We start from the raw sequence: 26002 nt of genomic DNA on the forward strand, positions 1-26002 counted from the left end.
CAAACAATTAATGAAGGAGAGACAAGTTTCTAACGAATTCCATCATAAATTGATAGATGATTACCATGAATACTTAAAAAAAACTGAAAAATGCATGTTAGTGTTCATATTATACTTTCTTTATGCAAGGATGAAATACACGCAGAGAAAACAATTTTGATATCAAATATATTCTGAGTCATTACAACAATATTTCTGTATTATTTGCCGGCTTATAATTGCGTTTCATTATTTTAATAAATACTATCAATTTGTTTCAACAATTTTTATTTTTGATTTTTCCAGCTGGATTCAATACGGTTCAACAAAATTAATTTTTGATTTAATAATTTATTCTTTTGAAACAACAATATTTTTGCATTAAAATGAACATTTTCATTTATGAAACAAAGTCTTGTTCTTTTTGATTCTATAATGAATTTATTTGAAATAATAAAACCTATTCATTGATGCCAGCCCCCTTCCCCCATCCATTTTGCTTTTATTTTGACATGAAGACAAACAACTGTAGTTGATAAAATTAATTAATTTATTTTCTTTTTCATTTTCAAATTCACAATGATAAGCAAATCTTAAAATGGCCATATGTACCTGCGCCGCTTTCCTAGTAATCAATTATTAAATGAATTTGTTCCCCACCACAATCGACAAGGTGGACTCACCAGCTCAATTAGCTTCCGCTGAGTTAGTTCCAGTGTTGCATGTAGGAGTTAACTGCAAAAAAAAATACTAATTTGATTCAAAACTATGGAAAAAGGATGGTCGTAACTTACCAAAGAAGCCTTCTATCATGGATACCGATGTACCGAAACTATTGCATGAGTCGATTCATTGCACTTCTGCACTATAATTTCTCCGCGTCGGTCATTTTCACTTTTACACAAGAGCGGAAAACAAAATGGTAGATCAGGCAAATTATATATCAGAATCAACAATAAAATAAGCTGAAACAAACAAATCGTCAATTTAAATTGAAGTTTTTTGTCGTTGTTTCAAAAATAAATCTGATTTAAAACGCTGTCAGAAAATTCAAAAATATTTCTGATTTGTTTCAATGAAAATCATTACTATTTCAACGCAATTCGTTTAGTTATAACAAATTGAAAGTATTTATCAAAAATAACGAAAACAATTATTGTTTTGAATAGTTGTTAATTCTCTGCGTGTAGGTAATTGCTGAATAATAAAAATAAAAAAAATCTCCTGTTTGGAGAAATTCACAGAAAAAATATCTAGATCATTATGAATGTTTGAACAAGACAACGAGACTGCATTTTTGAAGATATTCTGGAAAAATCTCCGATGGTATTTCTAGATGAACCTGTAGAAGAATTATGCAGTAACAGTCTTGGGAACTGTGACCACAATTCACCACAGTTCATCGATTCTGCCATTCAACCAAAACACAAAGCAGCAGCAGCATCAATACCATCAGGCGTTGCGCTGCCAACGGTTCACACACTGCTTGACTGTTTTTGTCTCTCCACTATGACCGTTTTCGGGCAGGCATTCCAAGGTGAATGATTGAAAAAAGTGTTAAATCATTCAATCGCTAATATTTCGCTAGTGTTTTCAACTAGGGTAGGTGTACCAGTTATGGACATAGTGGTTCCCTATTTCGCCTTACGTGATAATTTGATTATCTTCCAATTTTTGATCATTCTGTGCGTTTAAGTAGTTTGATATCAAATATATCTTTATGTTGAAACATTCAAAAATATTCAAAATGTGAATGTTTTCCAGAAAACACATATAGCCAAATAGGGAACAACTATAGCCATAACTGGTACACTTTCCCTAATTGAAATCTATTAGCTCTAACAGAAAGAGCACAATCATTCCGTTGCGATACATATAAACAAGTTCAATTTCATGCTACCTTTATCGAGCAAAAATGCAAAACCCCGAAAACCGCAAATATCGTGTCACCACTGTGCTCGAGTCATTTCGCATTCGGGGTTGAAAAACGTTGCGAAGAAGAAGATTACAGTTTTGAAGAGCCGTGACATTTTTTTGTTTTGAACGGTTATGGTTTGCTTTGGATTTTGATGGTCGGGTAGAAAGATGTAAATGTAGAGGCGGTAAATGTTTGCTCCAGTACTTTTTTCATCACTGTGCAGTAAGTATGCTGTTTCGATCAAGAAGAACATTTTTTCTCTAATGGGTCAAGAAATTAACATTTGTAGAAATTACCGTTTTGACTCATATCCTGAACACTTAAGGCCAACAGTGATTTCAAATGCATCTGATAGGCATAAATAAAATGATATTTGTGAAAATTGTTATTTATCCGCAAGGCCTAACTGTTAGCTGTTGGGTGTGCCAATAAAATTGCTTGTTTGAACTTGTTTAGTATTGTTTTTACGTAAAACTATGGAACAACATTTTGATTCAAATGCCGAACACTGTGTTCATTATGTCTCATATTCCGAACACCTTGATTCAAATTCCGAACAGCGCGAATAAATCGTATTCAAATGAATATTTTCGCAAATAAATATATCTGAGCTAGTTTTACTGGTCTCGAACTAGAGAATTGTCACTACTTCCGAGGTATAAAATAGATTGGAATACGTTAAAACTGAATTGCAATTGACTGCCATTCCCTTCTATTTTGATGACATATTTCAGCGAAACATTTAAACCAAATCGCCATACAAAAACTGAGTGTTCGGAATATGAGTCTGTTCGGAATTTGAGACAAAACGGTACATTGGATGCAAATTGTTGAAACGATGAGCAAAAAGAAATTCAAAAACTCAAAATACAGCAGATATTTGAAATATGAAAACTATTATTATTTTGAGCGGTTTCAAATTCAAATGTTGTAATAATAAAATTGAGGATATTTGTAGTCCTGTCAAAATTTCATGTCGATTGCTCGTAGGGAAACAGCATGTCAAAATTGAGCATTTTGTATGAAAATCGGCTTTCACTACTATTATTCTGAACAAATCTGTACATATTGCGATCAAAAAAGATTATTTTCTTGAACATTTCTGGCCAGTAATTTCTCACACATCGTGACAGGCGATTACTTTTCTTTCCTACACCAACCTTAAAATCTTCAGAATATTACTTGGTAAGTTTCCTAGTTGATTCATTTGAGAATTTCTGGTAAAATTTCATGAAGAATCCCTATAGAAAACACAGGTGGAATTCTTGGACGACGATCCTGAGGGTTTTATAAAAGAACAGCTAAAACACTGAACAAAAAATATGTTTTAGAAATTCGAACGAGAGAGAGGTTAAAAGACTTAAAAGAGAAATTTGAGCGTTTGATAAACTTCATTCACCTTTAAAGTCTAGTATTATCGTCGATGGAATTTGTAGACATTTTTCTGAATTATTTTCGAAAGGGAAATAGAGGGTTAAATTGTAGGGGTAGTGGGGTTAAAGTGGACGCCTTAAGATCAGCGACAGCTGGGTTACACAGAAACTTAAATTTGAAATAGTTGCACATTGGTGCCTAAAATACAAGCTGTCTAGACCTACATAAATTAGTTTTTAACATCTCGTCGCACTGTTGTATTTTGTTCAATACACCTTGCTTCTCGTACAAAGCATCAGCACGGTGCTTCTCGCGGTGGTCAACCACGCGGCGATGATAGGTAGAGTTGTTTTTATCTAGGGGAATTTACGTATTCTCGGCAATCTAAGCGAAGCCGCGCTTCTTTTTGTAATGAATGAATGAATTTTCTTTATTAGAGAGACTTTCAGCCCTTGGCTGGTTCGTCTCTTCACTTCTTTTGTAATTTTCTCAGATATTAGCGTACAAATTACGTGTTTGCCAGGGGGACGGACCTGGTGTAGTGGTTAGAACACTCGCCTCTCACGCCGAGGACCTGAGATCGAATCCCATCCCCGACATAGTCACTTATGACGTAAAAAGTTATAGTGACGACTTCCTTCGGAAGGGAAGTAAAGCCGTTGGTCCCGAGATGAACTAGCCCAGGGCTAAAAATCTCGTTAATAAAAGTCAAACCAACCAACGTGTTTGCCAGTTTACGTTTATTTGCTGCCCAATCCTCTATCGATTCACGCCGACAGAATTGCTAAAATCATTTTGGAAACGATTTTACAACGCTTCGAACATCTCTAGTCAGTGTGACTATTGTGACAGTCTCATTCTTTTCGGCAGCTTTCCCATAAGAACTGCTGGCGAATCTCTTCGACAGTTCCAAATCAACCGCATTTTGAGGCACATTCATGTGAATTGATGACATCTCTGGCTAATTTGTTTGTTCAGTCTCGGAAATCTCGTCAGCGGGAAGCTGACAGAACAAAGAACCATCTGAATGTTTTCATTGGTGTGTTTTGATAGAAAAATACTGTGTATTTGGCGTTTGAAATTTGGTTACCGATTATAGTCGAATGGTGCCGAAGCTGTAAATTACCTTATTATAATTGTTATTTTAAAGATTAAAATGTTTGAAAATGTGCCATTTTTTTTCCAGGGCGTTAAAGTGGTCACTGATAATAAAAGGATCAAAAGTAATATAGTTGGATTGGAATCTACGGAATTCAACATTATTCAACTGTGTGCTGTACACGCAGAGAAAACAATTTTGATATCAAATATATTCTGAGTCATTACAACAATATTTCTGTATTATTTGCCGGCTTATAATTGCGTTTCATTATTTTAATAAATACTATCAATTTGTTTCAACAATTTTTATTTTTGATTTTTCCAGCTGGATTCAATACGGTTCAACAAAATTAATTTTTGATTTAATAATTTATTCTTTTGAAACAACAATATTTTTGCATTAAAATGAACATTTTCATTTATGAAACAAAGTCTTGTTCTTTTTGATTCTATAATGAATTTATTTGAAATAATAAAACCTATTCATTGATGCCAGCCCCCTTCCCCCATCCATTTTGCTTTTATTTTGACATGAAGACAAACAACTGTAGTTGATAAAATTAATTAATTTATTTTCTTTTTCATTTTCAAATTCACAATGATAAGCAAATCTTAAAATGGCCATATGTACCTGCGCCGCTTTCCTAGTAATCAATTATTAAATGAATTTGTTCCCCACCACAATCGACAAGGTGGACTCACCAGCTCAATTAGCTTCCGCTGAGTTAGTTCCAGTGTTGCATGTAGGAGTTAACTGCAAAAAAAAATACTAATTTGATTCAAAACTATGGAAAAAGGATGGTCGTAACTTACCAAAGAAGCCTTCTATCATGGATACCGATGTACCGAAACTATTGCATGAGTCGATTCATTGCACTTCTGCACTATAATTTCTCCGCGTCGGTCATTTTCACTTTTACACAAGAGCGGAAAACAAAATGGTAGATCAGGCAAATTATATATCAGAATCAACAATAAAATAAGCTGAAACAAACAAATCGTCAATTTAAATTGAAGTTTTTTGTCGTTGTTTCAAAAATAAATCTGATTTAAAACGCTGTCAGAAAATTCAAAAATATTTCTGATTTGTTTCAATGAAAATCATTACTATTTCAACGCAATTCGTTTAGTTATAACAAATTGAAAGTATTTATCAAAAATAACGAAAACAATTATTGTTTTGAATAGTTGTTAATTCTCTGCGTGTATGAAAAATATGTATCCAATTCCTACCTAAAGATACCGAGTTTAGGCATTCTGACGCAAACATTGATTAAAATTCCTGATACCCACAGTGTCTTTTTCGACAGGATTTTCGCACCACCATCTTTTCTCCTCGCAACATGTATGTTTCAATATTATATTATATGTAACATTTTACTACAAATATTAAAATTAACACATTTTGTTTGAAAATGTTGTGGATTTTCATCATATTGAAAACAAAGACATAACAAATATATATCTATATAAACTTTCAACCCAAATAGCAACTGCAAAACGTGAATTGTGTTTATGTTTAAATTCTTTGCTGATCAGTAGAAGCAAAATAAGTTACAGTTTTCCATTCCAGGCTACAAATTTCGTACCAAAGATGATTTTAAGTACTGAAGATTACCTTAGAGATAAAAAAAACTCAAATTTCAAGTGAACACTTAGAATTTGAACTGAAATCGTTTGAGCGGCGTGGTGCAAAAACGATATTTTGAACCACAATATGCAAATCTTTGCATATCCTTCCCCTATAAGATTAGGAACAAAAACTTACCATGAACGGATTACCAAAGTGCCCGAAATGATTCGTCGCAGTGCCGTTGAATTGTGGCACAACCGTCGGGACAGCGGCGGACGGATGATGGAAGGCATTGGTGAACCCGACCCCGTTCGTCACATTTCCATTCTGCAGATGCGGATGCACGAATCCGTTCTGGTACGGTGACGTTGCGTAGAAACCATTGCTTGATGTCCCTGTCGTTGGTGGCGTCGTTCCCGGTATGGTCCAGCTCAGCGTTTGCGTCTGCTGTGCTTGTTGTTGGAACGGATTTGCTGTCTTGAAGGGATTTGCTGTGGATGCTAAAAGACACAAACAACAAGATTTAATTGGTTCCTGGTACCTTATGCTTCAATCTACCGGGCACATACTCTGATGAACATCGTTAACATGGTTGCCATTAATTAGCCCACTACTCGTACTGCTGGATGTGCCGTTGGTGTTGTTATTGTTTGTTTCATTCTCGAACTTAATTTCCCGAAACTGGTCATCCAAATCCTTGAGGGCTGCGTATCTATCTACGGACGGCGTTGCTGAGCTTTGTGCTGTGGAGGATTTCGCATTACCGGATATCGGAAGACCTGCAGAAAAGAATAGCAAGGAGGAAACCAATGTGAGAAAAACAATTGTGGTTGTGGTTTATATATGCTGAGTATTAATACTATTAATTAATTACATAAAAATCAAACTTGTAAAATGCACTTTAAAAATAACAAAATAAATAATAATGATTCAAAATTATCCTACGAATGAGCTAAGAATACGTTATCATTAACCTTGTACATTAAGGTGAAACAGTTAGGAATACAACTTTTTTTATTTTTTATTAAGGTGATTTTTAGCGCATACGGCTAGTTCATCACCACGTGGAATACAACTTCTAAGATTGCACCAAAGCTTCAAAGGCACAAATCTCGCGAAAGAAGCATCCAATAACAGTGTGCACTGTTTATTTTGGCTATTTGCAGTAGTATAAAGCTTAAAATAAGAAGATCGGCAACGTTTGCCTACTATTTCTCTAGTTTAGTGCCTTTGAAAACGTGAGGAAGGGCACAATTCGGCCATTGTGACTACCATCTTTGGATTCTGAGATGTTTCACATTAACTCCTTCTTTTGCACGACTTTGATCGACTATTTCTTTACGAAAGAAGCGTTATTTATAAAAAGTGTTCGGACAAACAATGTTGCAGAAGCGCTATTTTTTTCAAAATCGGGTTTTTAATAGTAAATAGATTATTTATCGATTGTTTTACTATTGCAACAGTTAGTTGACTGTTGGGTTAATCTGACGAGTTCGCAATCATATTACAGTAACTATTGCAAAGTAATCATCTGATTCGGTTTGTCTCAAGTACTCCGAAAATCAATGGAGCTCTAAAGCTATAATGGGAAAAAGAGGGCTACAAACAAGAATAATTTGATTCTGAACATCAGTTTCGAAGCATAAAGGTTAAAGAACCTGTAATTCTTTGGATTTTTGCAGTCATTGTATATGAACATTAAAATTTCCACTGCAAGTTTAATTTCAGCTCTGTAGAACATGATAACCAGTTAAGGCTCGAAAGCTTCAAAAAATTACAGAAATAAAATGAATAGAAGTAACCTGTTTTTGTAAAAATCTGCATGTAGATTGCAGAATGTTTCACTTGATGTCACGTATTCAAATTCATTTTGGTAAAGACGGTGACAAAGTCCACAGAACTTTTTTTATGGTTTTGCGTTTCAAAATTCTTGAAACAATTTTTTTCACAAATCTAGCTTCCATTCTTTAAGAATGGGCCCTTACACAGAGAGAAGATCTAGAATGAAAATTAACAGAATCATACATGGCATAGAGATAGTGATACGAAAATAGGAGATAGAGATAGAAATTGGAAAGGACCAATATAATCGACATAGGGAGAGCTGGCATAATATAGAATATTGAGATGTTACATTGGAGTGTTGACTACACGTACTCTAATGATGGTTGGTTTACATGCTTGAATCATTCTCCCTGGGTAAGGCAAATTTCCTCCCGGTTGAAAACCACTGACTTCGAGCATAAGCATTTTTAGTAAACCTTTTCCTATCAATAACTCCTAACAAATATTCTAATCATTTACAGACATAAAATTCCCTGATATTTCCAGGTTTTCAAAAATAAAGGTTTAAGAAAATCGAAAAAAGACGAATGGATAATTTTATATGAATAAAAAAAATATTTTCAAAGATAGGTAGTTCGGCTTCGAAACACAAACAAAATCTTACGACAAAGTATTTTTCACTTCAATAAAAATACAATTGATTATCTGTTTGTTCTAAACAACATAAGAATAAACATTTGGTGCATTTTATTCAATTTCCACGAAAAACAGTTAGGATTATCAAATGATATGACAGTGTCATCATCAAAAACAGATATGAAGAAAAAAAAAAGACTATTCGAATGCAAGGAAAAAAAAAGGGCGCTTTGTATTTTTTTTTCTAGATGATATCTTGGGGAAATCAATGCCCGAAGAAATAACAAACATGAACTAAAAAGAAACCATACGTGAATTATGAACACAAAAAGAAATCTAACATTTGAACAGACATTTCTCTAAGATTATTGCAAAAAATAGTTTTTTAATTTCCTTACAACATTACAACGACAAGTATTACTGCTCGTCTTACTGTACATTTCTTTCACATATTACTCTGAAGTTCTCTTTTACACGAACTCTATAAATAATTATTTTAAGAATTTCGTTTAATTCAATCTGAATTTTTCTGAGGATAACCAAAGAAATTTCTAAGGATATTCCATCAGGAATTCCTCCAAAGACCGTTTCAGTTTGATTGTTTAACCCTCTACCGGCAGCTTCATTTTTTACCGCAAGAAAAAAAAAATCAAATCGCGATAACTTTTTTGTTTGTCGGTATTTTTGCACATTTTTTTCACAAGTTCTCAAAAACCTCTTCTACTTTAAGAACTTGGGTCGATATTGTTAATTGGTGATCTGGTTTTAAAGATATTCCAATGTTCCTTGGGGGACCGACATTTTCCATATAAATTGTCTTAGGTGGCCATTATGTTTTATGTCAACTTATCGAAGAAATAAAATGTGGACTGTACAATACCATGCAATAAGGAGCTACTCTGAAAAAAATCATACAAATTGGTTAAGCATTCTCAGAGAAATCTGAAAATTACGATATGAGGTTTTTTTTTGAAGTTTTCAAGATCTTTATTTGGTCAGCGTGGTACCAGCAATATAAATGCTCATTACTCAAAGACGGCTGCACCATATTGCTTCATTTTTCACAACATACTTTCATTAATGTATTGTTTCGAAGAGTGAATAGTCGAATACGATAAAATTGTATAGCTTGAGATATATAACCCACGTACGGTTACGCGTCGGTCCTCCAAGGAATTTCGGAATATCTCTGACACAAATTCTAAAACTAGAAGAGTTTTTTGAGAACTTGTGAAACAATAGCGCAAAAATATTGAGAAACAGAAAGTTATCGCGATTTGAATTTTTTTTATTGCGGTAAAAAATGAAACTGCTGGTAGAGGGGGTTAAGGAAGTCCCTCGTTCTCTACAAATTTATCCATTGATTCTCCTATGATTTCCCTAGAACTTCCTCCAACATTCCCGTTTAGAGCATTCAAAATTCTTTCAGGAATTCTGCTATTTTTTCATTCATTCATCCAAGGACGTCTCAAAAAAAAAAAAAAAAATCAGAATTATTGGGAGAAAAAATTTGCGTGGAATTTCTAGAGAAAATTCTTGTGCAAGTTCTAAGTATGTATTGAAGAATCTTTGAAAGAACTCCTGAATTGATGAAATTCTTCCTTGGGGTTTCTTGATAAATTGCTAACTAAAAAATAAATCTCTGAATAATGTCATAGAAAACTGTTTGAAGAAATTCGGATAGAATCCCTGAAGAAATGTATGTATGAATGGTCGAAACAATAACTGTAATAATTGCTGTAGTATTACCTGGTGTAGATCCTTGAATGAAGTTTTGAAGGATCCATGGACCCATTTTATCTGAAAAATTATTAGAGACATATTTGAGCCGCAGCAATAAAATGTTCGAATACTGGAGAAATCCCGAGACAAATTTCTAAAGGAACCTTGTGAGGAACTCCAGGTCGAATTTATTTAGGAAATTTTGATAAGATTAGACAAGATTTCATGGAATAATGTTGAAGGAATTTTCGGGGCAACTTCTGTAAGAATCGTAGATGAAGTATAAAAAGAACCTTCATGAACAATGGAAAAAAATCTACGTAGGAATTATTGGAGGGTTTCTTGGATTAATGACGAAACTCTGAAATGAACAGTTGTGGAAAAACTTCTGTAGGATCTGTGGTAAATCTTTTCAACTGAAAAAACCGGTGAGATTGCAAATCCTGGGATAATCGAATATTTTTAGGGTGATATCTGAGAAAATTACTGGAGGTAGTAACGCTGTTGTACTCTAGGATTTTTTGATCAAATTCGGAAAAAAAAGTTCAGTTAAGCATCCGTTCAAAAATGCTGGTAAGTTCCTGAAAGTGTCTTAGATGGATTCGCTGGAGAAATCACAAGAATTCCTGAAGCATTCCTTGGAATCTGAGAAAAATAATATTAAGAACTTGTGGAATAGTCGCGTAATAGTCTCTGAAGGTTTCTCGGGAGACTTTAAAATTTTGCACCAGGATTCACTGGAAGCAGATCAATCCTCTTTTTCCCATGGTAGCTCCTGAGCTTCACTGGTTTTCGATAAGCTTGAGACAAACCGAATAAGATGAATTAGATACTTAGCAATAGTTTTTTTTATGGTATTCAGTTGGAGCTGCCTGACAGCTTAACTTGCCAAGGCTGAACCCTCGGTCTGGCTTTTGCCAAGTTTCCCCTCTACCAGGACCAATACTCAGACTAGGCTATGGTGCCCACATGAACACTGTTTTTTATTAGAATTGTGACGTGATAGTTTTTGAAAAATACCCATATTCCCTTGCTTCTGAGAAAAGGAAGCAACTCTATCAGAATTTGTTTGAAATAGTAGTGTAGTAGTGTCGTTACTAATACTGTCTAGTCAAAATGGTTTTGAATAATTTGTCATTTAAGTGCTGTTCTGATTACTCCTGTCTTTTACGTAAGATTAAAGGCTTAAATGTCAATTGTTAGGTCAATTAGGCTATTTAGTAGTAGTTCTAGTTAATTTCATTTTTTATTGTTAAAAGTATTTATTGGTCATTACGTTCATATATCCTTAAAGAAAAAAGTCACTTTCCTTGTCTGTTCAACAATTTCTCGAACCTAGCAAGTGAACCCTAATGATCGATCTCAGCGTCTTACTTTCCATAGTCATTTTTATAGTGAATATTTAAGAGTAAAGTTACCTTAGGCTTATATAACAGTCTCCTACAAGATTCACTTTTCGGTGGCAAATGCAATGCTTCACAACGCCTACTTTCTACTTGTAAATTTCTTTCTTTCTTTGTAAATACTTTCTACTTGTAAAAATGTAAATCTACTTGTAATTGCAAAAATGAAGCTGGAATTAAATTATTTATACCGTTGTTACAAAAGAGGTATTTCTTTTTATGGCAATTTAAAAACCATATTGAAACTAGCTTACCCGACGTGGCTAGCCACTTTCCAACAAAATTTTAAAGCTACGTATAATCTTTCAAATCGCATGATGCTGCAAAACCGCCTAAATTAATGCTCTGGCCATACTCTATCGAGCACGTGGCCTCAAAACTGTTGTAGTGTTCTAATCTGCAATAATTATAGCCTTATATGCTGTTGTAGTGTTTCTTCTGTTGTGAAATATTTCAAAAGCTCCAGAAGGTTCTATGAATTAGAGAGTAGAATATAACCAAAAATTCTAGCCTATTCTCCCGAATAGCTGCTGCAGTGTAGTATGATTCATTGTAATTTTTCACAGTTGTGGTAAAAAGACCATCGACTCAGGGAAATATCGAGTTATGGAACAGAAATGTTTTGCAAAGCTGTTATAAGGGATCATCATAGTAAGCATAAAATTTTGTTTTATGTATGCATCTATGAGTCGATATCGAGTCATTGAACGTCGACTCATGGAAGTTTCACTGTAAATAAATAAAACTCTAAAATTTGGCGCACATTCATCTCATTCATGTTTATTTTGCTGTCGAACTAGTTTTTGAACCTGAGTTGGAAGTTGAGAAACCCGTTTCACATTTTCAACTCCGACCCGATTCAAGTTCCACCGAATAACAATTCGCTTGAAGTTGATTTTTTCACGTTTTAGTCACCAACCAAATTCCTAAACAGACGACTATGATGAAGGGTTCGAGATTACAGTAAGTACCTGATTTTGTCAGCCCCTCGATGAATTTTAGGCTGACAAAATGGGGAACCTGACAAAATCGGATCATTTTATTTTCTTCCTGTTTTCCAAATTTTGACGTTTTACATGGTTACAGGGACTTTTAAGAGAGCGATGGACATGTGCGAAGCCAGTTTTTTTTATCAGGGGCTCCCCCTCCCTCATATTGGTAATATCGATTTTTAACATTTAATAAAAGGCATTGTCATAACCCCCTCTGGCTACACCCTTGCGTGCATGACATCAAACATCATCATCAATTTTAATGTAAACGTGGTAAAACATGACGATAACAAATTTTTTGGCAAATTTAAAATAGGCTGACAAAATCGGGTCAGTACTGTATTACAAATTGGAATGAACAAAGTTCCAGAGTACTCCAGAATATTCCGTCAAAGAGCTATTGCAGTGCTCCACAATTTGCAATTGTAATGTTCTTATATTAAAAATGACCGTTGTAGTGCTCTTAAATTGCTGTTGTAGTGTTCAACGAAACTTTTCGACGAAATATTTCAAAGCGTTACTGACAGACAGACAACTCTGGGATTTTATATATATGATAAAATTGTCGCCACTTATTTCTACTCAGTGAATCTACTAGTCATTTTCCTCAGAGTAATATTCCCTACGTCGTATATGATAACGATGTGTCTAGCTAGCTAACAGTAAGAGTGGCTACGCATCATTCTGGTTAGCAAAAGGCCAACTGATCGTCACCAATAGTATTAATGTCCACTTCGAATAGATTAATTATTTGAAATGGGCATCAATTCTATCAATAACGCAGAATGTCCGTTGGATCACATCCGAGATATTATTGCGTCTATGCTATATGAATTATGACGCGGCTTTAAGCAAAAAGTGCCAAAATGTGATACCACCACTACAGGTTACGTCTTAGGTTTCCATCATATGGGCTAATGGATTATGCCCTCCCATCGCGGCAAGGTCGCATAACCAAGGGGAGGGATAAATTACCTTATTATAATTGTTATTTAAAAGATTAAAATGTTTGAAAATGTGCCATTTTTTCCAGGGCGTTAAAGTGGTCACTGATAATAAAAGGATCAAAAGTAATAAAGTTGGATTGGATTGGCAATAGTTACTGGAATATGATTAGGGCTCATCCGTAAATTACGTAAGGGTTTATGGGGGGAGGGGGCTTGAGATTTCTTACCATACAATACAATTTATTTTTAAATTTCATACAAACAAAAAATTACCATGAGGGGAGGGGCTGGTGTTGAAAAATGCTGAAAATTGTCTTACATAATTAATAGACAGCCCCTTGAAGACTCATCAGATTAATCCAAAAGTTAACTTACTATTTCAACAGGAAAACTATTGAAAAACATCCAAAAATTTGGACTGTTTGCAACATTGATTGTTCAAGTAGGTACTTTTTATAAAAACTTTTTTTCGTAAAGAAATAGTCGATGAAAGTCCTGGAAAGAGAGGGTTAACGAAAAATATGGCTTTAGACTTTGATTAAAATAGAGATTTAAGAGACCTAACATAAACAATAAACTTTTTAGAGAATTGCTTTAAGAGTAAGTAGCTCCTCATTCATTTTGGCAGCCATGTTGAGTTTGCAGCAAATTATGGAAATCGGATTTTTTTCCGCTAGAGTTCAGTAATTGGATTATATTTTCATAATAAGGTTTTAGGAGAAGAAAAAACTACTAACTGAACTAGTTTCAAACATAATAAACCAAACAACTTCTAATTCTGTTATCATATTAAAAAAGATCTGTTATTAAAAATAAGAAAAATACTCGTAAATGATTTAAATGAATCGATGGCGCTTTAGTGGCTTGCTTCGTTAAAAAAGTGTAGCTGTACATAAGATTTGCAGAACATTGAAAACATGTAATAATGCTAATGTGAAAGTTATTGAAAAAAACGTGCGTCATAAGTGACTATCTCGGGTATGGGTGCCATGAAATTCAAGAGCAAACAAACATACGTTTGTACTAGTTTCCTATACCAATGAGAAAATAAAATAACTGTCTAACATATGAAGGCTCTATTCTACATCATACTAAACTACTTACTGATGCTAAAGCAACTAAACATTTTTGAGTCAAGCAAAGCCAAATGTGCTGATACATGAAAACATAAATCCCAACTGAACACACCCACAAAACTCAAATCAGCAATCATACCAAACGATGCAGTAGATGCAAATCAAATCTAAAGAACACACTTGGGGATACATTGACAGCAGACATCAGGTAAATAGGAGCTGATGAACAAAGCAATAAAACAACTCGCCAACGGCAGTTTGTAAAATGCAATAACGCAAGTGGATTGGAAACACAAACAGCCACTCAACGACACCACTTACTCCATCGATTCTGATTCGAGCTGTGATGCTGCTGCTGCTGATGGTTCTGTTGATGTTGTGGTTGGTGCTGATGAGACCTTATTAAACTAGTTGATGATGGTTTACTTTGGCTATTGCCGCTCAAGCTGCCCATACTACCAAATATGGGCTGTGGCTCGTGGGGTGGCCACTGATTGAACTGTTGCCACAGATTCCATTGGACGTTACCAGTGCAGTTGTTGGTGGCGTTGTTAGCAGAGGAGGTGAAGTTCAGACTACTACTGCCAGTACCACCTGTTCCAGGTTGGTAGTTTTGAAAGTAGCTGTAACCGTTCGTTCGTTGGGCAGTCGGCCCACTACAAAACGAGCCACCTCCTCCTGCGGTCGGATGGAAATCACCAAATGCCATAAACTGATTGCCGTTTAGATTCGAGAGATCAGATCCACCCCCACTGTTGCCTATGACGTTGGTGTTATTGTTGGCACTATTGTTACTGTTCAACAAACTGTAGTTATTGATGAATATATCGTTATTTATACTGTTGACGCTGGTTGTACTGCTGCTGCTGTTTGTAGTGCTGCTATCAATGCTATTACTATTGCTGAAGAATGATCCACTACTCACGTTACCTGATAGTTTTGAGTGTTGAACGGTTGCGTGAAGTCCAAAATAGTAAGCATTTTTAAGGATATAAAGAAAGAAATATGAAAATGATAAAAGCTGCTTTTATACGTTTTAATCTATAGACGTCGTGATCTTAAAGAGCTACACAAACATTACACTGCGGAACACGTTTTTGTCTCCAGCACCAAAATACCGCTATTCACTTAATTAAGGGTTGCTGAATCCATTGCCGTTTTCAGAAATATCATAGCACGTCTAGTTTTTGAGATATTGACTGTTGAAAATGCAAAAAATGACTATTTCAGCCAACTTGCATGCAAGTTTGCCAGCTTGTAAGGTAATATATTGGCTTAATTTGCCACAGAAGTCAAACTTTATGTGTATAACAATACTTATCATCAAAGTTTGTAATACTTCCGATGCGGAAAAGTTATTGTTTAATGGTTTAGAGAATTTTTGTATTTTTCCATATAGAAGAAACGAAAAATTTTGTATGGAGACTGCAAGCATGTTGAAAAAATCGGTTTAATCGAAATTTAATCGCGCAATTTCAAATAAATTATGTCTGAATTGAAAGTTTATGTTCTATTTTGCATGTTTGGTGGATTAGATTGCAAAAAAAATTGATAGATTGTACTTTAAATTTCATGTAAACATGTATAAAACCAGTGTTTTATACAACTTTGGCGACCTGTAGCTAAAAATTGTGACGTGCTGGAACATTTCTGAGAATGGCACCAGATTCAGCAACCCCAAATCTACTAGAGACACATAATTTGATCCTTGAGACACGCAAAAATGTCATTTTTGTTGCGCTGTGTTATTGATGGGAACAGACCATTTTTCGAAATCCTGAAGACAGTCATAAGCAGAGCATGTATTCAAAATGATAACATTTTGATGCAATCGAAACTGTTTTTCCTATTTTGTTTAGGATCAGCGTACTACATATTATCATAGTTGGGCCCCAGGTATCCATTTACCTTAGTTTGAAGGGACCAGCATATAAAATAAATAGATGTACCATACACTTGTTAGCATAATAAATCCCCTTGATTTTGTAGAAAATTGTATTTGCAATGCTAGAATACTGCCAAGTTTTAGCCTTTTTAGCAAAATGTTAAGATGGTCTTGTGTATTTTAGGGCTGAGCAAGTTTTCTCCCATTACTTATAATATGACAAACTATTCAAATCCCATAGTCCCCCAAATCCATACTCACCGGCCGCATTGTAAATCGTATTGTGCTCAAAATCTGCAAAGTTTTCCATTTCACCGTTGGTTTGCCCAGTGCCGACTACTCCGTTCTGATTCGTGTGATACCCATTGGGAAGATTTCCATTTTCATTGAAACCATTGCTTAACTTGTGATTGCCGCTATTTTTCAATCCATTGCTGGCGGTAGTCACACCGTTGACACTGACAATGTTTGCATTGCTGAAATCTGCCACAAAGTCCGAGTCGGGCGTGAACTTGTTGGCGTTGCTGTTGATGTTGCTACTGCTATTAGTGTGGCCATTGGTGGCACTGGTGAGTAAACCATTTTTCTGACTACGCTCGAATGCGCTTCCGTTCACGGTTCCATTCAATCGCTGATGATGATGGCTCGAGTGCTTCTGCGGCGTAGGTGGCAAGATTTTTGGAGGGTCGCTGAAAAAATTACTATCGTCTGGGGTGAACTGTTGCTGAAACTTGAGATTTGTACTGGAACTGGCGGCTGATGACGCCTGACTGCTGTTTCCGTTGAGGCCACTGCTAGAGTTTGAATTTGTTCGGCTAAGTCGTAGAGACGTGGGCGGAGTTAGAGTGATAGTCTTGAGTGGCACTAGATTTTCGGCACCGTTCCTACTGCTAATATTACTACTACTGGTGCTGATACCGTTGTTTGCAGACAGCGATGTCGTCGAGCTGGTGGTGTTCGATGGCAGGGATTTTAGAGGACTAGCAGGTTCCAAGTAATACCTGGAAGTACGGTTTAGAATACAAAACGATTATCGGTTAATAGTGGTGCATGTATATATTTCAAGTAAGGGTAAGTAAAAATCTGATAATACTGTTTCTAGAATAAAGCAATAGATGAAGAGTAGATATGTATGAGTCTTTGAAAAAGTAAAATTGATGTTTAGTTCGACAGAGCAATATCTAGGTTTAAGGCCCAAGTAAAAATGGTGAAAAAGTCAAAATTGAAAAAGCAGTTTTTTCTTTTTAAATAGACAAATCGAAGAAAATTAAAACACACAGCTCTTTTATTTGCGAAATAAAAAGGCTGTGTGTTTTTAGTTTCATGAATTTGTTGTTTTAAAAGGAGACAACTGAAAAACAGTTCTGACTTTTGTGCCATTTTCTCTTGCGCCTTAAGAATCAACATTTCTTTAGATTGAAAAGCGCCCCAGTTATTAAACTATTTAAATATCTTGAATACCATACACCCACTAGAATTCATAGGTAGTGCCAGAGAGATTTTGGAATTATATAAACAAATTTCTGCTCTGTGTATCCAAATTAAGACTATATGTATATATGTAGGTAGCCACCATCCTAGCTTGAGTCTTAACCTCTGTGTATCCAAATTAAGACTATATTTTCACAAAAGGGCCAATCCATTATGTTCTAAGGATACCAATCAGAATTATACGTTAGACATAGTTCATGGCTGGTATCGTGAGAAACTATTGATCAGGTAAAACTCATATTGAATATAAGGAGAGATGTTTTTAACGGAAACGATATCTCCAAATACATTTCATTGTTCTTCTATGATGCTGTCTAATACTATTGACATAGATTTAAAATTGCATCTTCCAAGCATTCTATCAAAGATTTGACCAAGAACTTTACTAAAATCTGGCCAAGAATACCTAAAGGACTTCGCTATTTATTTATCCATCACAGATCTTGCCATGAATTCATGATCTAACAAAAAAAAATGGTTGGGGATGATTGGAGGAATTCGATGTAAATGTGTAGAAATCTATACAAAATTTTGTCAGTGGCCTCATAAAAATATTGTCATAGATCAAGGACTATCCAACTAGTAATGCAAAGAAGGTTTCACCAAGAATCATAAATTATAAATAACCCCAGAAATTCTCCTAACGAAATTCCTAGTGAATCTGTTTAGGACATCAGTATATCTCTAGGTTGGCCTCTATGAATACTAAGAATTTCAGAATACTAAAAACCTAATTAGCAATCTACTAATAACAGAGTGGACACATTTTCCATTTTGTAATTCCTGCTTTTTTATCGGTTTTCTCGGTATAGTTTCCAGAATTTTACCGGTTTTTAATTTCGCTAATTGAAGGTATTTTAACTCAACTTTTAATTTTTCGATTTTTTTTCTCTTCTTGAAAATGAAGGATCCTGTATAGCAAATAATTTTAAGGTGAAAATGAAGCAAAGCCATACATGTAGAAGCTTGTATCTCTACCTCATTTTCAAACTCTTAGTGGATTTGTCAAATAAAAACCTATTCAAGACTCTTATAAACTAGGGATTGTTTTCGAGAATAAATATCTGGATTAATTGCGGTATAAATGTTCAGTAACTGGAAAAAATCAATGCAATATATTTTAGGGCCAAAATCTTGTAAAACAATTAATTAAACTTTGATTCTAAACTTCAAGTAAATCAGTTATAGAATAGTTTAAAATATGTTACCCCTCACAGTAGATAAAAGATTAATATTTATTTATGCAACAAGTTGCAAACTGATCATTTTTTCCAGCACGAGTTAGCATTAGCATTAATCAATTCGCACAATTTCGTAGGTGGTACAGTTCTAGACCGTTGTATGAGAGTTGCCTCCTTCCCGTCCGTCGCCAAAGTCAAAGATTTGGGACCAGTCGAAAGCTGGCCTGGCCACGTCCTTGCGAATTCTGAGGAATGGGAAGGAATGATTAATTGAACACCTACTTAAGAAAGATGCAGAGAACTCTACGACCTTTCGTAGGTGTTACGGGATATTGTGGAATGTTATTGGGATGGGAAAGGCCATAGGATACGCTTCAGTGTGGCCACCAAACATCCATTTTGAAATTCCCGCTTTTTTCCCGGTTTTCCCGGTACGATTTTCAAAATTTTCCCGGTTTTTAATTGAGAGGCCCATACGCAAAAGGATGGCACATTGGTCGGTTTTTTAACTGATTATACTAAAAAATTCTACTTCAAGCTTTTCAACTGCATTTTTATGTGATTTTTCCGTCCAATAAGAAACATAGTATTCGGGTTAGGTTTTTTGGTCCACATACAATTAGTATGAAATTGCTGACAAAACTTAAAACTCAAAACTAGGTTTTCTCTGGAGGCTATTCGGTCAATGAAGCCGGTGAAGCACTCAACGTACTTCCTGAATTTAATACACCAGGCATTGAGTGCTTTGTCAAATCGCTCTTATACAATTACCCTAGCTTGGATCCCTTCCCATTGCTCCATTCCGGGCAATGAGAAAGCGGACTATCTGGCTAAGGTAGGCGCTAGAGAAGGCGATGTTTACGAGCGTCAAATCGCGATTCGAATTTTTTGCATTGGACCTTGATCAGCTGGCAACAGAAATGGGGAGACGGAGAAATGAGTAGATGGCTGCATTCCATATTTTCACAGGTGTCGAAACAACCATGGTTTAAGGGGTTGGGCATTGCCCGGCCTACTAAGTAGAGGCGTTGAAAATAATACCGAAGATTACGTCAAATTTACATTTCCCGTTTTCTCAACTTTCTTGGACGATTTTCAAAAATATTATTCCAATCAAACACGTCGGAGCTCTTGAGGACAACAAAAGTGAAAAAATTGTTCAAATCAGTCGTCCCGTTCTGAAGCCAACTCGTGACATACGAATACCATTCCATTTTCATTTATATAGATATGCCTCTCTTGTGCATCCTATTATACTATTTCAAATGTTTCAATCTATAATCTTTCGATTTTTTTCTTCATAAAAAAGAAAAGTTCTTCTTCTTCTTCTTTCTGGCGTTACGTCCCAGCTGGAACAAAGCCTGCTTCTCAGATTAGTGTTCTTATGAGCACTTCCACAGTTATTAACTGAGAGCTTTCTTTGCCGATTGACCATTTTTGCATGTGTATAATCGTGTGGCAGGGTCGAAGATACTCTATGCCCTGGGAATCGAGGAAATTTCCTTTACGAAAAGATCCTCGACCAGCGGGATTCGAACCCACGACCCTCAGCATGGTCATGCTGAATAGCTGCGTGTTTACCGCTACGGCTATGTGGGAAAAGTTCACTAAAGCTTGAGCTTGAGCTTGAGCTTGTTTGGCCGCCCGTGGATGCACTCCAGTATCGCCAGATCAGCTGCACTTACACAAGGAACCAACAGAATGACTGCTTGGGACTAACAGGCATCCTCAGTGTATAAGTGCTGGTGATCTTCTATTTTTAGGCAACAATGGCACCTGCCACGTCAGAATGCTGACCAATGAGGGGAAGGGGGAGGAATTGATGATGCATTGAACTGACTCCCACGTAGACCGTATATTCCACTGCATCCACGTCAGTTCATGCGAGAGTGTATGGATTGGGGTAAAGGCATGGGGCAGAGAGGTTTGCTTTTGTGGTTAGCAGACTGCCTATGTATCAGGCGTAAGAAAGGCGTGCGCGTGGAAGTAGGAAGCGTTAGGGAAACGGTTTCTTGTCCGTCTCTGGTTCTAGCGTTTGCTATGAACGAATAGTTTGAGTGTGATATATTTAGAATGGAAGATAGACGCAAGTGAGAGATATACAACTACAAAGTACGAGGAAAGGGACGGGCCTGGGATTGAACCCATGACCTTCTGCATATGAAGCAGAAGCGATAGCCATCAGACCACCAACCCCGTCAATGTGGGAAAAGTTCACTAAAGCAAATAAAGTTTAAGATGAGGATGAAACAAAGCCCCACTAAACTAAAGAAACTAAAGACAAAATAGAATAAAATAGGTTCAAGGTTTAATTCTGCCAGAAGTTTTTAAACTCTAATTCAAAGCTTTAAGTCATAAATTAGAGAAAAAAAAAAGTGAGAGAAAAAAACAAACGATTTCGAAACATTACCAATCAATTTGAAACATTTCTAAGAACTTTAGTGTAGCAAAGTAGACTATTTCTACGAGAAATTGAATAAATAATGTTTAAATTTTATTTTTCCAGCAATACAGATGCTTAATGCTTATATTTGGTGATTTGTAAATTTAGAGCTTGAAAATGTTCGTTCAAAATGATTTTCCCGGTGACCAGCTCAAATTCCCGGTTTTTCCCATCTTTTTCCCGATGGATTCAAATTCCCGTCTGTTTCCCGCTTTTCCCGGTTCGGTGGCCACCCTGACGTTTGGTAAACGTTCTGGCACATATGAATAATATTTGGGCATTGGTTCATATTGGAACAAACTCACCGAATTCTGCATTTGGAGCCTTTCTGCAATTCACCGTTCAATCGACCGTCTACATGTTTCCACACGGGTTTTGTGTAAAAGATCCTGATGGCACGATTTATGCCAACAATGTACAGCACATACAAAGACCGAGATAAAAATAATTCAGGCGACGCACTAACCGAACTCGCTTGATTGGGCTTTTGGAACACACTCCATTTTATTTCAGCACAAGTTGTACATTTATCCAACGAGTCTCACCAAGTTGGAAAAATACAACGACTGCTCGAAAATTCGAGTTATGAAGCGACTTGAATACAACATTTTTTGCAATAACGAAAAAATCTGTTTTAGTAGGATTATTTCTAAAAGCACGAACTAACATTTCGAGAGAACCCGCATGAGCATACATCCACGTGTAGTTTCAATTCAGTTATTCTTCAAACGCGTAGGCTGTGATACAGTAGATTCAAAAATTGTCTGATTCCTATCATGTTTGCATATTTTTATCGCAAAAAGTTTCCATACCATTGCTCATTCCTATCTTTTAATAAACACAAGCAGTACTTGCTTTCTTTAACCGATACAGTACTGACCCGATTTTGTCAGCCCCCGATTTTGTCTGCCCCCGATTTTGTCTACCCCCGATTTTGTCAGCTTTTTGACCCGATTTTGTCAGCCCCCGATTTTGTCTGCCCCCGATTTTGTCTACCCCCGATTTTGTCAGCTTTTTGACCCGATTTTGTCAGCCTATTTTAAATCATCAAAAAATTGTCTTCGTCATGTTGTACCATGTTTACATTAATACTGATGATGATGTTCGATGTCATGCATGCATGGGCTTAGTCAGAGGAGGCAATGGCAATGCCTCCTTCCCTCTGTACAGTAGAACAATGTTACTACTGGAATTAATTTTGTGTTTGAATACTTCAAAGATTATCTCCAGCAACCGTATTTATAAAATAGTCACATAATGAAAGATTATAAAATTTATAGAATCTATCAAACAATCCGGCTTTTCAAAAACATTTTACCAGATATTGTTCGAAGGTTTTATCAACAGCCCGTCATGGAGATATGCACAGCCGAGTAGACAAATGTATTTCGTAAGATCTCGAGTATAAGTAAATCGTGCTTAGTTACTTATCAACCTGACAATTGTTGGTAAGAGTTGAAAAACCGACACAGCCGAGTTCACGAAAAAGAAACTAGGTGTATAGGTTTATTCATGAATTCATCCAAGATTTTTTTTAAAACTACTCCAAAAATTATTGTATGGAATCCTGATGAAACGGTTTAGCCTACGATTAGATTATTGAAGGATTCTTACAGCAATCATCTCACGAGAATTTTCAATAGGTCAACCCATTTTACTAACATGTTTTTCAAACATTTCATCATCCCATAGGTATAGGAATAATTTCAGATATTTATTCAAGACATCGTCGGATGTCATTTATCAATACTTCTTAGAACACTGAAAAAACGGAAACTAAAGAAAGTTTCTAAAAATATTACTATTTGGTTTTCATACAGTAAGCTTTTTTTACAATTCTAGGTCAAATTCTTGATGAAATGCTGGTAAATTTCTGAAATAATAGTTTAAAAAACTTCAAAACACTTCTGGATGAATTTCAAAATATTTTGAAGGAAAATTTAAATACAATTCTCCAGTTGAAACATTCTATGAATTATACTTAAAGGAATTTTATGCAGATCTTCTAGGCAATTACTGATGATATTTTAAAGAAATTAAAAAAAAAACAAACTTTGAAGAATTTTCATTTGACTTTTTTTTAGGAATTTTGGTGTGCTAAGAAAAATTCTTAGAAAATTCAACGGTCATGTAGAACTAGGATTCAGATTGATTCCAGTTGTCTTACCGGCCAGAGCGAAATTGCCGATCAAAGGGATCACTACGATTTTTCACAATAAATATTTTCGTCTTCATTCAAATCTTTAGAACTTTTCCAATAATTAATTCTCCAAGACGTTAAATGGACCTGTTACTCAAGACGCGGGAACTATTCTTTGTTTACTGTGAAAAACTAGGGTGGCTATCCTGCATAGTTTCATCAACGCGAAATTTTAGGTTGACAATGTGAGGGCCGCTCTTTTCCCCCCTGTTAAACAAAAAACAAAAAAAGTCTATGTAGATTGTAAACGTGGTTCATAAGCAAATATTTACGCGTCGAACAGAAACAAAAAATATGACCCTATTTTGTCAGGTTCCCCATTTTGTCAGCCTAAAATTCATCTAGGGGCTGACAAAATCGGGTCCCTACTGTATTCCCTATTATACATTATTATGGAAAGTTAATTGATTTACAACTTAATCGCAAAACTAGCAAATCGCAAGGATTCTAGCAAAGATCTCATTAAAAAATCGTCATGAATCTATATGGAGTACCCTTCAAGAAATGTTTCAAAGATTTAAATCGTTAAGTATCTCTCAACCAACTTACAAAAAGTTAGTCATGATGCGAAGTACGACAGGCCTTCTGAAAAAAAACGAGATTTGCCCATATTGCATGGAAGTAAAAAAAAAAGAGTCATAAATATCCAGATATTTTCCGTATTTTTAACTGTCATTTGTATTTCCCGGGTTTTCCCACTTTTCTCGGATTTACCGGATGGATGGACGGTTCCTCAGAGAATCCAATATGACATTTTTCTAAGCAGGGGTTTTCAGTTTTTTTGGTTCGCTGAGCACTTTTTGAAATAAAATTGTTGTGCGGAGCACCTTTTCTTAACCAGCACTCAGTTTGAAATCTAGACTTTTTGCATGCCTAAATCGATTGTTTAATTTCTAAGAAAAACGTGAACTAATATTTATGTTGGTTAATTTTTCATTAGGTTCATTCGAAGCCAAACCTGAAATTTTCAAGAATACAAGTCTAGAGAAAGAAAAATTTCAGCATTGTTTTTTCATGATGGCTTATCTGCATTCAACGATTTCTCTTCATCGTTGTTCTCTTTGCGTTATTGAAGAAAAGTAATTCTCTTTTCGTAAAATATGTTTGTGCTGTAGGAAGAAGAATCACTATATCTTGCTTCATTGACAAGAAATATTACAGAATTATATAATTTTGCTAAGTTATTAGCGAAAAGAGGATCGATTAAGGGAAATCGCTCAAGTCAGTTAGGCCGTATTGTTGCCGAATTCTTCAGATATTTTTTCAAGGAGGAGAAGTATTTCGACAAAACTTTCACGCCCAGATTTTAAAAATATTCAGTCGGAGTAGATTGGATTTTCCCAACTTTAAAAGTTGTTTCTATACTTGATTCAAGAAAACAACATTTTACAGCTAAGACTGACTCATACAAAATGTATGAAAAAATTTCCCGCCTTTAGACGGGGTACACTTTGGAATTTTGTGTATTTTTTATAGCTCGAAAATTAAAATGATTTTATTTTTGACTTCAACTTTGGCAGGAAAAATTTGGTGAGTTTTGAAACATTTTTGAATTTTAGAAAAATGTTTGAAAAATTGAAATTTTTGTAACCTACAAATGATTAATTCTTGTTTGATGTGTTATCCAAAAATTCGTATATTTTATATTTTTTCACTATCAACCTATCAAAGAAGCATAGCCTGGTGGTATTTATTTTGCTTCAAAACTGTGTTTCCGTTAGTTGCACGGAAAATAAAATATGTTTCAGAAATTTTTTTTAAAAATCATAGTTTTGAAAGTACTGTAAAACTTCAAATTTTTATTATTGACAAAAATTAGTTACCCATTTTGAAGAAGAAGAGAATTCTTGAAGAAACTTCAAGAAAAATAGAAAATGATAGGGATGTTCAAAAATAAAAATAAGAAAAATCAAAAACCAAAATTTACAAATTTGCGAATAAAAATAAATCAAAGCTAAGGACCCAAATGTCAAAGCTAAGGACCAAGTGCTCCACGGAGCACGATATGAAAACCACTGCTCTCAGGATATTTCCAAAATTTTTAATGGATTTCTTCGTAACATAACGACTAGTATAACTGGATCTTGCATATTTAATTCATGATTTTCTCAAAGAATTGTACCTGAAAAATGATTCAGACATTTGCCTAAAGTTTACTTCAGGTTTAACTCCGAAGACTTCTTCAGTAGTCCATTGAGTGATTCATTAACGAACTTCTTAAGTAATTCTGCAAAATATTCGTTCAATATACCTTCGAGAATCCATATTTAATGCGTTCTATGGATAACTTTAGAAA

At 35.2% G+C, this 26002-nt stretch overlaps 1 protein-coding gene across 7 annotated transcripts in view; it reads right to left on the minus strand.

The window, feature by feature from the left end:
* LOC5564177 (arf-GAP domain and FG repeat-containing protein 1) overlaps positions 1-26002 on the minus strand; it is a 195154-nt gene that overhangs the window by 13119 nt on the left and 156033 nt on the right. For 6 of the 7 annotated variants that reach the window (XR_002500497.1, XM_021844821.1, XM_021844823.1 and 3 more), the window contains 4 exons: positions 16653-17392; positions 14828-15436; positions 6515-6724; positions 6141-6445 (listed from right to left, as the gene is read on the minus strand). Coding sequence is in view for 6 of the 7 variants with exons in the window: in XM_021844821.1 (XP_021700513.1) it covers positions 6141-6445; positions 6515-6724; positions 14828-15436; positions 16653-17392 (1864 nt within the window). In the remaining variant the exon portion in view is untranslated. The remainder of the gene's footprint in view (positions 1-6140; positions 6446-6514; positions 6725-14827; positions 15437-16652; positions 17393-26002) is intronic. The other variant, XM_021844827.1, reaches the window with a different exon arrangement.

This window comes from Aedes aegypti, chromosome 2, assembly GCF_002204515.2.
Source record: "Aedes aegypti strain LVP_AGWG chromosome 2, AaegL5.0 Primary Assembly, whole genome shotgun sequence".
Lineage (NCBI taxonomy): Eukaryota > Metazoa > Arthropoda > Insecta > Diptera > Culicidae > Aedes > Aedes aegypti.